We start from the raw sequence: 13,170 nt of genomic DNA on the forward strand, positions 1-13,170 counted from the left end.
ACCCAAAAAGGGTGGGAGTTTACACCTGCCATAACAAAATCCAAAAAGAATTTTTTGCATTTAGATAGATTTCATTAAGGTGTTTTAAAGTTTTATCGTGTAACAAATTTGTAGCATAGATCCTAAACATTCATTTGTCGTACTGTAAATTATATATTTTAAATTTTATCACTAAATGAAATAATATGTAAAGATTGTGCAGTAAATTATAAACTCTCTATTGTCGTCTAGCATTTTCATGAATTATTTCTATAAAACAACTCACATTTATGGTGAGTAATGGTTCTTGTCTCCAATTGGGATCATTGAGAGCCAAACGTTTTTTTGCTACTTCGTCAGGAGAATACTGAACGGCATGAAAAGAGTATTTTATCTGAAATTTGAATGCATTTTCTCTATGTAAATACTGTGGTATGTTTGGTTGCGCTCTATGTATGTATATGAGGGGCGTTTGATAATTTCGGTGCCTACGTAAGGTGCTGAGTGATGATTGGTTTATCAGTTTGTTACTGGTAAAGCTAGTTTCGATATTTATGTATTTTGTTCTCTGTTATATTGTATTGTATTACGTAAGAGGGGGGTTCAATAAATACCCGTCCTAGAAATGAATACAACATTTTTTCAGAAACATTTTTTTTAATTTTCAACATAGTCCCCTTTTAGAGAGATACACTTCTCCCAACACTCGGGCCATTTTTTAACCCCTCCATTCAATTATAGGATTTGTCGAACTCTCTAAAATAAGCCTCTGTCTCGGCGATGACTTCCTCTTTTGAACTAAATTTTTTTCCCTCGAGCCATGTAAATGTTAGTATTGTCCACTCACTGTAGTATTGCCCAGTGATCGTTCTTGGTTTTTCTAAAAAATCCATGAGGATGGCGCTATACATATCCCAAAAAATCGTCGCCATAACCTTTCCGGTCGATGGGGCTGTCTTCGCCTTCTTTGGAGCAGATTCACTGGGAGAAATTCATTGTTTTGATTGTTGCTTAGTTTCTCGAGTGTAATGATGAATGCAGGTTTCATCAATGGTGATAACTCGATGCAAAAATTCCTTCGGATCTCGCTTAAATTGCTCCAATAACTGCTTCGAAGTTAACAGCCGCATCCGCTTGTTGTTGCTTGTGAGCAATCGCGGCACCCAGCGGGTCAAAAATTTTGTCATCGCCAACTTATCAAGTAAAATATTAATTTCCGTTCCGGTGGACTCACCTATGGTCTCTTTTACTTAGCGCACTTCCGTTCGTCAATCAGCGAGAGTCATGTCGTGAACGTTTTGAAAAGTGAATGTTCGCCTACGTTTAGATTCGTTGAACCAATATCTAACTGTAGTCATAGATGGCGAATCGTCTCCATAGACAGCATCCAACTTTGCTTTTATCTCCGTGCATTTTTCCCATCCAAAAACAAAAAGCGAATTACCGAACGATACTGATTTTTATTCATCTTAGCGAAAATCATGAAACACGTCCTACTTGAATAGCTGCCAAATCCAAGCTAACCTATCAATCAGTCTGAAATTTCTTTTGTCGTCGTTTGATAGATGGCAGCACACGTATTACCCTCGTATTTTGTGTTATGCTCATAATAATTTTAATTTTTCATCAATAAATATTTCCAGAACCTTGCCTTGATTAAGTATTTCGTTAAGGAAGGCAATATTAAAAATAATGCATTTGCTTTACAAGATTCTGACTCAAAAAAATAACGGAACCAAATAGTGCTCGAATTGCAAGAGGATATATTCGCAAACTGAGAATTTACGATATAGTATAGACCCGGCTATAAGCACTCTTATTTTTTAATAAAAAAAGAGCTACGATGCCGAAAATTATCCAACTATAAAGCATACAATTTGTCTTAGATAGCCCTTCTGAAAGCGAAGCAATTTTTTCGACATGATATAGCCGTTGCGAAATACTGCTCACTCGATTGAATCTAATTCATAAATAAAAAATATATTCCCGAACTTTTTATCGATTTAGTACCTTAGACGCTGTAAATATCAAACGTCCCATATCTGGAAAAAATACATATTTTCCATCTACTTGTGAAAAAACTAGTTCCTTTCAGATTGGTTCGCTTTTATTAAAATATCACTGGATTTGAACTAAGTAATTTGGTTTTTTGAGGGTAAGCTTTACACATAAGAGAAATATTTGATATACATATTGCAGGTATCATTTATTTTATTAGATGGGGAACACAATACGCCCGAGAAAAACCAGCTCCCTAGATACATTTCCTTCGGATTGGACAGGCCACACTTAAACTCCCCGCTTAAATTCAGTGCCGTCCGCTATGGGGAAAAACAAAATTGTGAGAGCAAAGGTGCAATTAGTAGTGCCATACCTTAACCATAACCGTAGCCATAGCAGTCAGCTGTTCTGATTAAACATATTGATTGGCTGACGTAACCGGGGTCATGTCAGCGGTTTGTTTACGAAAAAAACTGAGAATGTGTTGATGATATACGAAAATGGTAGGTATTACTAGCCAGCGCATTTGAACAGCTCAGCATGGTAGTTCGCCAGCATCCATTGCTAACGATATTTCTGTTCATATCTGTGCATCCTGCGGGTGTCACCGTTTAGCGGGCGGAAGGAGTCATCATACATTCTTAGAGTTCCAGTGTGGAAGATAGGGCCACAGGGGTGCAGGTGTACTCCCTCCATAATTAAAGTATTCACATTCAGTCTTAAAGAATTTCTGAGTTTACCAAAGATCCCTTCCTTCTCCACAGCTGCAGGCGCCAAACAAGCGCTTGTAGAAGCAATATTCACCCTTCGCTTCTCTCGATGATGTCAGGACAGAGTTAATTTAATCTTTCACCTTCCAGACGCGTAAAATAAATTGTCTGAATACGTGAAACGAATAATTGCTGCGTTTTCACAAAAGTCAATTGGAAAATAGACTTTCCTGCTTTACATGGCGATTTAAGAATGATGGGAAAAATTCTCTGTTCTAAGTGCTGTTTTTGTTTAAATAAGTTTTTAACGCACTTTTTGTTTCTTTTTGAGTTGAATAATTGAGAAAAGAGAATGAGAATTTGAGAATGATTGGAAAAATTCTCTGTTTTAACTGCTGTTTTTATATAAATAAATTTTCAACTGGGTTTTTTTAGTTCTACTAAGAAAATCTATTTTTTATCAAAAATGTAGTAAACAACTCGTACGGTGATGATATGAGCATTTTACAACAACAAATATTATATGTTTATTACAAAAACAGCGTTTTGCGCATTTGTTCCAAGTTTTTATGTTTTGATACAATGATTTTAAATTAATAGTTCAAATAACACGTTTTGGTTGGCCTTTGCTGAAAAATATGCAGCTTTGACAAAGGGCAGGAAATAGGGTTTTCCAATAACAAGTATTATTTTGAATAGGATTGCGCTATCGAGAGATGATTAACGCTTTTTTATGGCCGGAAATGGATGGTATTGATATGGACAACGTTTATTTTCAACAATTCGGCGCTATGTGCCACACAAGCAACGAAACCATTGATATTTTACGGGAAAAGTTTCCGGACCGTGTTATCTCTCGAAGAGGTGAACACCTTGTGACTTCTTTCTTTGGGGCCACGTGAAAGAGAAGGTCTACGCCAACAGCACAGGGTCGATTCAAGACCTCAAAGATGGAATTCGTGAGGCTATGGGGCATCCACTTTGCAATTCGGTTATGGAAAATTTCATGAAAAGGATATTGTTCTGTATGCGTGGTCGTGGTGGTCATTTGCTTGATGTTATTTTCCACTATGAACGGCAGCCTTCCTCTTTATAATGAAATAAACATTTGATCATTTATATTAAAAAATAGCATTTTTCTTTGAATATTAAAATAACACCTCTTATTAGAAAACCCTTTACTTTACGTCCTGCCTTTAACGTTCAGGTAATGAACAAAAAACTCTTACATAGGTATGAGTGTACTTAAATCACCATAATTCATTCAAGCAATAAACATCCTTTTTTAAAGCATTGCTAAGTAAGTAAGTAGTAAACTACGTAAAATTGCAAGCAAGCACTTGAAATTATGTAATATATTTAAAAAGCTTATGGTAGTTGATATTATAAAATTGCAAGCAATAAATCATAAGGGGGAAAAGTCGCATGCAAGTACAAAAAGTGACAGGCAGGCAGGCAGGCAGTCAGAGGGGTAATAAATTCGGTGTCACATGCTCTATGCTTACATTCAACGCTGGCAATGGTGTCGGATTCGAATGAACTATCGATTCACCGGTTTTTTCATCCAATTTTGCATACATGAAGGGGCATTGCAGAAAGGAAAACGAATACTTAATCTGCCGTATAGATGAAGCATAAGGAGTTTAGGCATATTTTATCTCACATAAACAGTTTATGGTAAGTTAAGGTTAATTAATAAAAATAATAAAAGTATATATAAGAATATATATATTTTTAAGCAATACAATGTTCTATTTTGAACAAAGGAACAACTTTTAAACAAATACTTACGTAAAAGCTCTTTGAATCACGCTTACAATTCGCCTTGGTTATACATTTATCCAAAACGGCCTCGAACACCTTTGGCATTGAAGCAATTAGTGCCAGTATAACACAGGGGTATTTGTCGGAACGCATTGCCATCACCTCATTGGCGCGATCTTCATGTGTGACCATGGCGAGTGCAGACTCGGGGTACTTATAGTAGATGGCATAATCGATGGCGCTCATGTCCATGTAGTTGTAGAAGAGTTTGCAACCCATTGAGAGTAGCACCGAGATGGCGTGTGGTTTATTCTCCATGGTGGCCAAGTGCAAGGCAGTATTCTGTTAAATAGCGATACAAGTTTGGAAAATAAAAAGGGTTTCAATACATAGTTGCATAACATTTTTGCTTTGAAATAAGACATACATAATAAATGAAATTTATCCCACAATGAGCAAGTTGGGTGCGATCGCTTTTTTGAAACACATTTGCAATTTCATGTACGATATTGTTTCAGAGCTTCTAAATGCAACTCGGAACAAAGGGAATTCAGTAGGGCGTCATCTCTTGTCTCGAAGATGAGCCACCATTACTGGAGTTCTTTGTTTCGAGATTTTTTAAGGAAACGACTACATAAGGCAATATCTAATATTTTGACAAGCACGTGAGTCATGAGAACAGAATTCAAATTCTTTGCAAATTTGGCACAGTTATTGTCCATGGCCCATGAAGCCCATGAGAAAAAGTCCCAATTATTTTGTATGAGAAAAAGTCGCTCTTTTTGGGTGTTTGGCCGTGCATAACTTTGTGGAGGTAACTACAGGCTTTAGGCCGACTCCGAACGGCAGATGTATTCTTTTATAAGGAGATTTTTCATAGCAGAAATATACTCGGAGGTTTGCCATTGCCTGTCGAAAACTTTTTCTTCATTTTGGTGTTTCACAGAGATTCGAGCCTGTGCCCTTCCTACTATCTAAACAGTGGATAATTTATTATATTTTGTTTTGCTTTTTCGGGTTCTATCACTGAATAGAAATGTAGTTTAATAGTTTGCCTATTGAGATATATAAAATTTAATATTTTTATATTAAATTTGCAAAACAAAAAACACATACATATATAGTGCAAAATAAACGTCATGAGTTTTGAGGCTCCATTAAATATCAGCTGTTTCAAAATAAAACAATAGGTTTTTTTTCTTGCAATATATTGGTTGGGGAATAAGTTCGTAGCCTTTTTACCGAAGATTTTTATTTAAACAACAAACAATAATTATGTCAATAAGTTAATTGATTATATAAGCGCCTGTGCTGGTTGCAGCTTCTTCCCACCTCTCGACCAATTTATTGATGCCGTTCCACCAAAAATCGCCTAGTATGGAGTCAAAGAAGTTGTTGAGCCAGTTTCTCTTCGTTATCGAAGGTAGCGCCCTTCATATGGTTTGACATGGAACGGAAAATATGGTAATCGGTCGGTGCAAGGTCCGGATAATTTGGCAGATGCTGAAAGACCTCCATTCGAGCTCTTCGAGTGCTGCTGTGACGACTTGTGCAACATGGGGCCTGGCGTTGTTGTGAAGGAGTATGGTTTGGCCATGTCGATCAGGCCTTTTCAGTCGATTTGCCTCATTCACGCAGTGCAGCTGGACAATGTAGGGCTCCTTATTCATTCCTTTCGAGTATTTCCCAGTACACCATGCCCTCCCAGTCCCACCAAATGCATGTCTTCTTCTTTGATTGAATATCCGGCTCGACTCTCGGCTTTGACGTATCTCCTGCAGCCACCCACTCCTTTTTTTATTTGCTTCACATTGATGTATAGGCACCATTTTCATATCTCTTGCCGATTCGCTACAAAAAGCGCTGTTTATGACCGCATCTTGCTCGATGGCGGGTGAGATGCAGTTTGAAGGCGACTTTCTTCTTTTTTTTCGTTCAGCTTGTGAGGCACCCAGGCTCCCAATTTTTCGATAAATCCCATTGAATGAAGGTCATTGAGAATCATCGTTTATGATCGCAGTTAATTTTTTCCACAAATTCATGACTGGTTTGGAGACCGTTTTCAAGAACGTCTCAACTTCATCGAATTCTGAAGGCCTTTTGAACTTTGCAAGCCATCTCCGTGCTACAGAGTCGCCTATGACACCTTTTCCATATGCGTCGCAAATGTCCCGGGCCACTTCGGCAGCTTTTGACTTCGATGAAAAGCAATGAAGAGCAGGTGTCGAAAGTATTTGACTCATGGGTATTCCATTTCAAAAAAGTAAATAACTCAAAAAACAAATTAACATGGATTTGTAGAGCAGAAAGAGTTCTATCGAATGAATACTTACCCTTTGCCAAACAGTAAACAAATCGTTGTAAAACAAAATAAAATATTAAAACGCAATGACATTATTCTCCAACCAAATAGAACAATTCTGAGAGTGTCGTAAGTATTATTGAGTTAATGGTTAATGGTTAATGGTAGTAAAGGGTTAAGGTATGGCCCTTTAGCACTGCGACCATATTGATCTATTGTGCACCCTATGCTGTCTATTGACTGTTAAGTATGCTTATGAATTGTACCAGCTCCTTCTGAGGGAGTGATTGAAGGTCTTCATCTATAAGCATAAACTTGTTTAAAAACCTTTTCCTTCTATGCGTCAACCCCAGACATTCGATGATGAGATGTTCTATAGACTCCTCATCTTCGCAGCAAAAAAGTAATATTGAGTACTTCGGCTTTTAGTGAATCACCTAAGTGTCTATACCATTGGTTTACATACATATATTTGTGTAGATTTAGATTTAGTTTTGAGCTGAGTGGGAAGGCGCCTATTTTGTGATTTAATAAACTTCTCATACTTTTCGAATAACATAAAAGCAGGTTGCCAAAATGAGACACCGTGAAGTTTTCAGCTAAAACGCCAAGAATTATTTTGTAATAACTTTATAGGCCACTTGCTCATGCGTAATCAAGAAAAATACAGAAGTGAGAGTGGCTATTAAGTTTCTATTTAAGTCAATATAATTATAATTTCTGCAATATCCACTCATATGCAAATATGTGTGTCGAGAAAACTATTCTGTTTCGTATAATATTAAATTTGACAAGCAACACTTACACCATCCTTGTCGACTTGATCGAGTAGATGTGAGTGCACGGAATGCAACAACTCAATGGTCTGTGTATAGCCCGACATCGCGGCCAAATGCAGAGGATTACGTCCATTGTGATCTCGATGTAAAAGCGCGCCCCGATTTAGCAAAAATTGTACCACACGCGTGTGACCTTGTTGGGAGGCGATATGTAGTGGTGTGAGTCCTTCTCCATCACTCTCGTTGATTATGAAAGATCCTTTCTCCGAGTCCAGTAGCTGTTTAACGGTATTAAAGCGACCATAACGTGCCGCAAAATGTAATGGACTCTCGTTGTTGTTATTCTTGAGGTTAATGCAAGCGCCCAATTGAATAAGATTCTCCAAAGAACGTATATGTCCATCACGACTGGCATAGTGCAATGGCGAACAGCCAGAAGCATCCTTTTCATTAAGCAGCTGTACTAATTGAGAATGCGATTGTTTTTTGTTCACTTCATCTGCGAATTCTGGTAAACGCCCGCCATTCATAATCACAAAATGCAAAACATTACGTGACGATGCGTCCTTGACATTAATGCCAGCACCGAGACGTATCAGCAGATGCACAGTTTTCCAACCGTTACGTGAAGCGGCCAATAAGATCGGTGGGCGATGTTCCTTGTCGAGCGCATTGATGTCAGCGCCTTCCTTCACCAAATACTCAACAATATCCGGGTGATCAAACATAGCAGCGCAGTGAAGAGGCGTCATCTTCTGAACATCGGTGCAGCTGAGACAAGTTAGCTTCTCAGAAGGTTGCATGCTGAACATGAGTTTCACGATTTCGATAGCGCCCTGGAAAATGGAGAAGCGGTATAGTAAAAGAACTAAGTGTGTGTGATATTTGGAAAGGCAATAGAGAGAGACGTAGGGGAATAAGTGTAAATGAGCGAATTATGAAATTTTGTATTGGATGTGAAAGGAGTGAGGCCCCCTATTCTATTGAGTGTTTATACGAAAACATAGGTGTTGACGGCCAAATGCTTCCATCTCGTTGGCAAGTCCTTGACATATTTTCGTATACAAATAATCCCACAAATAAAAGTCTGGTGATGTTAAATTGGATAATCTGTGCCAAAATTGCAATTTTTCGATATCAGTCAAACTGGGAACAATGAACACGATAAATTGATTCGGTGGAGCTTATGGGGCATTTATTGACTTTCGTACGGCTTTCGACACCGCAACTGCATCTAGAGAGCGCTCCCAGACTGTGAAGTTTATTGCTTTAATTCAAACCCATTACGAAAACTTCAGCTAAAGAGTGCTACACAACGGCCGCTTATCAGAGCCATTCAATAGCAACACAGGCACCACAGCGAAGGTTGCCTAATGTCGTCATTTCTAGTCATTGACAATGTTCTGCATAAATCTCTTGATGGTAAATTCCGCGCATCCAATTATGCTGATAACATATGTATGTTTACTCTCACACTCTGATATGACGTAGCAAGTGAAGCCGCACTATATGGGTTGAAAATAAACATTTAAAAGACAAAAAAAATGAAACCAATATATCCTTAAGGGTGTAACCCACTAACTACGCTCGAAAAAAAGGCTATTTTCGGAAATTTTTTTCAAGCAGGCTATGAATGATATTGATATAAAAGTTGTTAGGCTTGATAAATAAAGTCTTAAAATACAAGAAAAAATTTTTTTTTATTCATTTTTTGCAATTTTTTTATACAAAAACTATAGCTAAACATAACACCATGATTTAGAGATAGGTCGCTGGTCCACACGATATCTCGAGAACGGCTTATCTGAAACAGAAAAATCAAAAAGTTTTAGATTTGTTATAACAGTAGCTATAAAACAAAGTAAAATTATTAATTTTTATTAATAAATAACAAAATGGCGGCCAAAAAACAAAAAAATTTTAAAAAACATGATTTTTTACACTGTTTTTTGTGAAAAAAAATTAGTAAAAATCAAAATTTTATTACGAAAGTTGTTTATTTTATAGCTATTTATGTGTAGAATATGTGGTTAAAATTTCATGAGAATCGTTCCACTGGTTCCCGAGAAATCTTGTGGACCAACCGAAAAAACGTTAATTCGAGAAAAATGCAATTAAAGTTTTTTTTTATGAAAAATCATGAAAAAAACTTACCTAAGTTCAATCTGCGATTTTAACATGATGTTTCTGGATATATATACTTTCGAAAAATGCAAAAAAAAAATAATCGATTTTTCAAAAGTGAGTTAGTGGGTTACACCCTTAAGTTTCGTCATTGATGGAGAGAATATTGAACTTGTCGACTCATTTCAATATCTTGGAATTGAAATTACCATGAAAAGTGGTGGAATGAAAGATATAGAATCCAGATTAGCAAAGTGCTGGAGCTTCCTCAGCTTACGAAAAATATGGAATTCTACCAGTTTATCTGTGAACACAAAGGCGAACACATTCAAATCCAATGTTCTCACAGTTCTTTTATATGGTTCCGAGACATGGCTAGCTAACGGCAGCTTTACAAGCAAGCTACAAGCCTTTATAAATAGAGGACCGAGCCGCATTCCCAAAAGCCGCACCAGACGCCATAATCAAAGAAAAAAAAAAGGCGAAAATGCGGTTGGATGGGGCAGCCGTAAAGGATGAACGTCTTAAAATGTATGGCACGCCCTATTTAATCATGGCTTAAAGGATTTAGCAAAATCTCGAACTCAGTTCAAATGTTTTATATCGACCCTATTCTCCCCAAGGAGATAGAGGAAATGATGGTGATAATGGATCGACAACGTCGCCATTGATGCTTTTTATTAAGGGATGTTCTTTCGGAGTGCACTGTTCTTTATTATAAACCTTTTTCCTCTGACCATTCCAAAGTGGTATGTCATTATACGGAATGACGGGGCTGTCAAAAGTTCCACTTTATAACGTACACCGGTATGTATTCGCCTTCTATTCAAACGACTTGAATTGAATGGAGTCTATTAGGTTTACTATAGTATATTAACAGTAGTACTGTGTGAATTGAGTAAATTTTAAAAAATCCCCTAAACTGATTATATTGCAAAAATCCTAAAAATACAATAATTCGGTAGAATTTTAGATTTTCGTCCGCCATATTGTATCCACCATTTAGAATTTTATAGGTCTGAACATCTCCTCGTAACAAATTTCTACCGCTCTTAGCAACTGTTTCTGAAATTTTTTAAATTGTCGCCCATGCTAGGTATAAGATTGAGAAAATCATGTTTGGTCTCCTGCTCAGAATAAGTATTAAATAAGTTGCTTGCTAAACTTGCTAAATAAATGTTATGTCTGAAACGAATATTACAGTTAATATTTATCATTATCATATCATATAACATTTTCTAGTTCAAACAAAAAATCTCAACAGCAGTTTGTTATAAGTCGGCAATACATTTTTAATGATGTCAAGTTTATTAAATGCTTTCTGCTAGACTTCTGCCACCATTAGTAATGACTTTTGTCAGACTAAAATGTTGCCAACACATACATGTGTATGATGTGTGTGCGTGTATTTACATGGGTATTAAAGGAATTTTGCTAGCCTGTCAACGGCCGAGGAAGAGTATCTTTGTAAATAATTGGCTAAGCAGACGAAATAAGGAATGCTAACATGACAAAATACAAGAACATCGAAGGCAGTTGATCGCCGTGAGAAGTGGAGGTAGTTATTTTTGTGTTCTTTGTTTGTTGACGTGCAGTCTGGTGTCAGATATTAAATTAAAAAAATTCTTGCACCTACACGTATGTATTATGTATACATACTAGGGTGATCGAAGTGGTTTTTTCGTCCTCCATATGTGGTTTGTTTTAGAAATTTTAATTTTTTGGACATGGCGTAAGTCAACAATTAAATCCCCAATTGTCGACAGGCGTATCAAAATATTTAATCTATAGGATTCTATTTGCAAATAAAGTCGTAGCTCAATTAGTGCAACTTACTTTGTAAAATTCGGCGCTGGGTGCACTAATAGAACTTTTGCACTAATCGAGCTAAAAAAAGCTTAAATTGCGTTAAGAAAAGACGAACTAGAAAATTTTGAGTGCATTCATTCTAATGAAAAATACATATTTAAATGGAAGTATTTGGAAGTACTATAAAAATATTTATGACCCCTTTTTTTCATTTGTTTATAATAACATCAATGGTAGTATTGACTGTTCTTTTTTTTTTTTGGAAAGAATTATTTTCTCTTCACCTTTCTATGGTACTAACGGAGTATCCTCTTGTTCGAACCTTAAGTGAATTTAATTCAATCTCGTTTTCTATCCAACTAGATTTTTCATCTCCGAAAAGAGTATTTTTAATTACTTTATATTCTATTTTTAGTTACTTAAATCGTGTTGGATAGTTATTCTACTTTGTATTGTGCTTGTGTTCATAGACTTAATTATAATAATAATAAATATATAGACAAGAAAAGATGCTCCCTATAGAGCCACGCTGCGATCGGGCGCAACGCGAGCCATATGGGAGTTTGAGGCCAATAGGAACTACGCCCGAAAATGCTACCAGAAAGTTCGGCGGCTTACAGAAGGTTTTAAGACCGGGTCGATTTCTTGTAAGAACAAAGACGGCGATCTGGGGACAGACATCCAGAGCATACTTAAATTATGGAGGGAACACTCTTCGAATGCGAAGATCTCGATACCCCAATCGTTGACGACGGAATTGTCGTTCCGCTACCAGACCATGACGAAGAGAGAATAGCGATAACGCGGCTAAAGAACAACAAAGTCTCGGGCGCCGACGGACTGCCGGCTGAGCTATTCAAGCATGGCGGCGAAGAGCCGGTAAGGTGCATGCATCAGATTCTATGCAAAATATGGTCGGATGAAAGCATGTCTGCCGATTGGAATTTAAGTGTGCTCTGCGCCAACCACAAGAAAGTGAACTTACAATATGTGACAATTACTGCGGGATTAGTCTTCTAAATATCGCATAAAAGGTCCTAGTGAGCATATAGTGAGCATGTGGTGATTTTAAAACAACACTCGACAGTGCGAAAAGGAGTTGCCTATATGCCGCGATTTCTGAATTTGCTATCGCCGCAAAACAAATACGGTTATGCAAAATGACGTTGCTCAATACCAGTACCTCCGTCAGATTTGGGAAGGACCTCTCCGAGGCGTCTGATACTAAAGGAGGTTTCAGACAGGGTGACTCGCTGTCGTGTAACTTCTTTAATCAGATGTTGGAGAGCATCGTACGAGCCGCAGAACTTAACCGTTCAGGCAAAATTTGGTATAAGAGCGTGCAATTGTTGGCTTATGCCGATGATATTGATATTAGAAACCAGCATTAACACCGATAAATATGTCAGCCTTGAAATTCAACGTAGAATCTCTCTTGCCAACAAGTACTAAAGTAGCACTAAGTAGTCACACGAGTAGTAAAGTCCTTTTTCGACGAACAAAACTAACACTCTACAAGGCTCTCATCATGCCCAACCTAACGTATGGCACAGGATGGGTGGACGATAGTAACATCCATTGAAGCGATGCTTGGAGTGTTTGAGAAAAAGATTCTGCACAAGATTTTTGGACCTTTGGCAACGGCGAATATCGCAGGCGATGGAACGATGAGCTGTATAAGCTTTACGACGATTTAGATGTA

General features: G+C 37.3%; 1 protein-coding gene across 1 annotated transcript in view; it reads right to left on the minus strand.

The window, feature by feature from the left end:
* LOC129242578 (transient receptor potential cation channel subfamily A member 1) overlaps window positions 1-13,170 on the minus strand; it is a 112,068-nt gene that overhangs the window by 28,515 nt on the left and 70,383 nt on the right. Inside the window, exons 8-10 of the mRNA XM_054879306.1 lie at window positions 7,562-8,371; window positions 4,482-4,796; window positions 4,196-4,306 (exon numbers count right to left, since the gene is read on the minus strand). Coding sequence (XP_054735281.1) covers window positions 4,196-4,306; window positions 4,482-4,796; window positions 7,562-8,371 — 1,236 coding nt within the window. The remainder of the gene's footprint in view (window positions 1-4,195; window positions 4,307-4,481; window positions 4,797-7,561; window positions 8,372-13,170) is intronic.

Source organism: Anastrepha obliqua, chromosome 3 (genome assembly GCF_027943255.1).
Source record: "Anastrepha obliqua isolate idAnaObli1 chromosome 3, idAnaObli1_1.0, whole genome shotgun sequence".
In the NCBI taxonomy this organism is placed as follows: Eukaryota; Metazoa; Arthropoda; class Insecta; order Diptera; family Tephritidae; genus Anastrepha; species Anastrepha obliqua.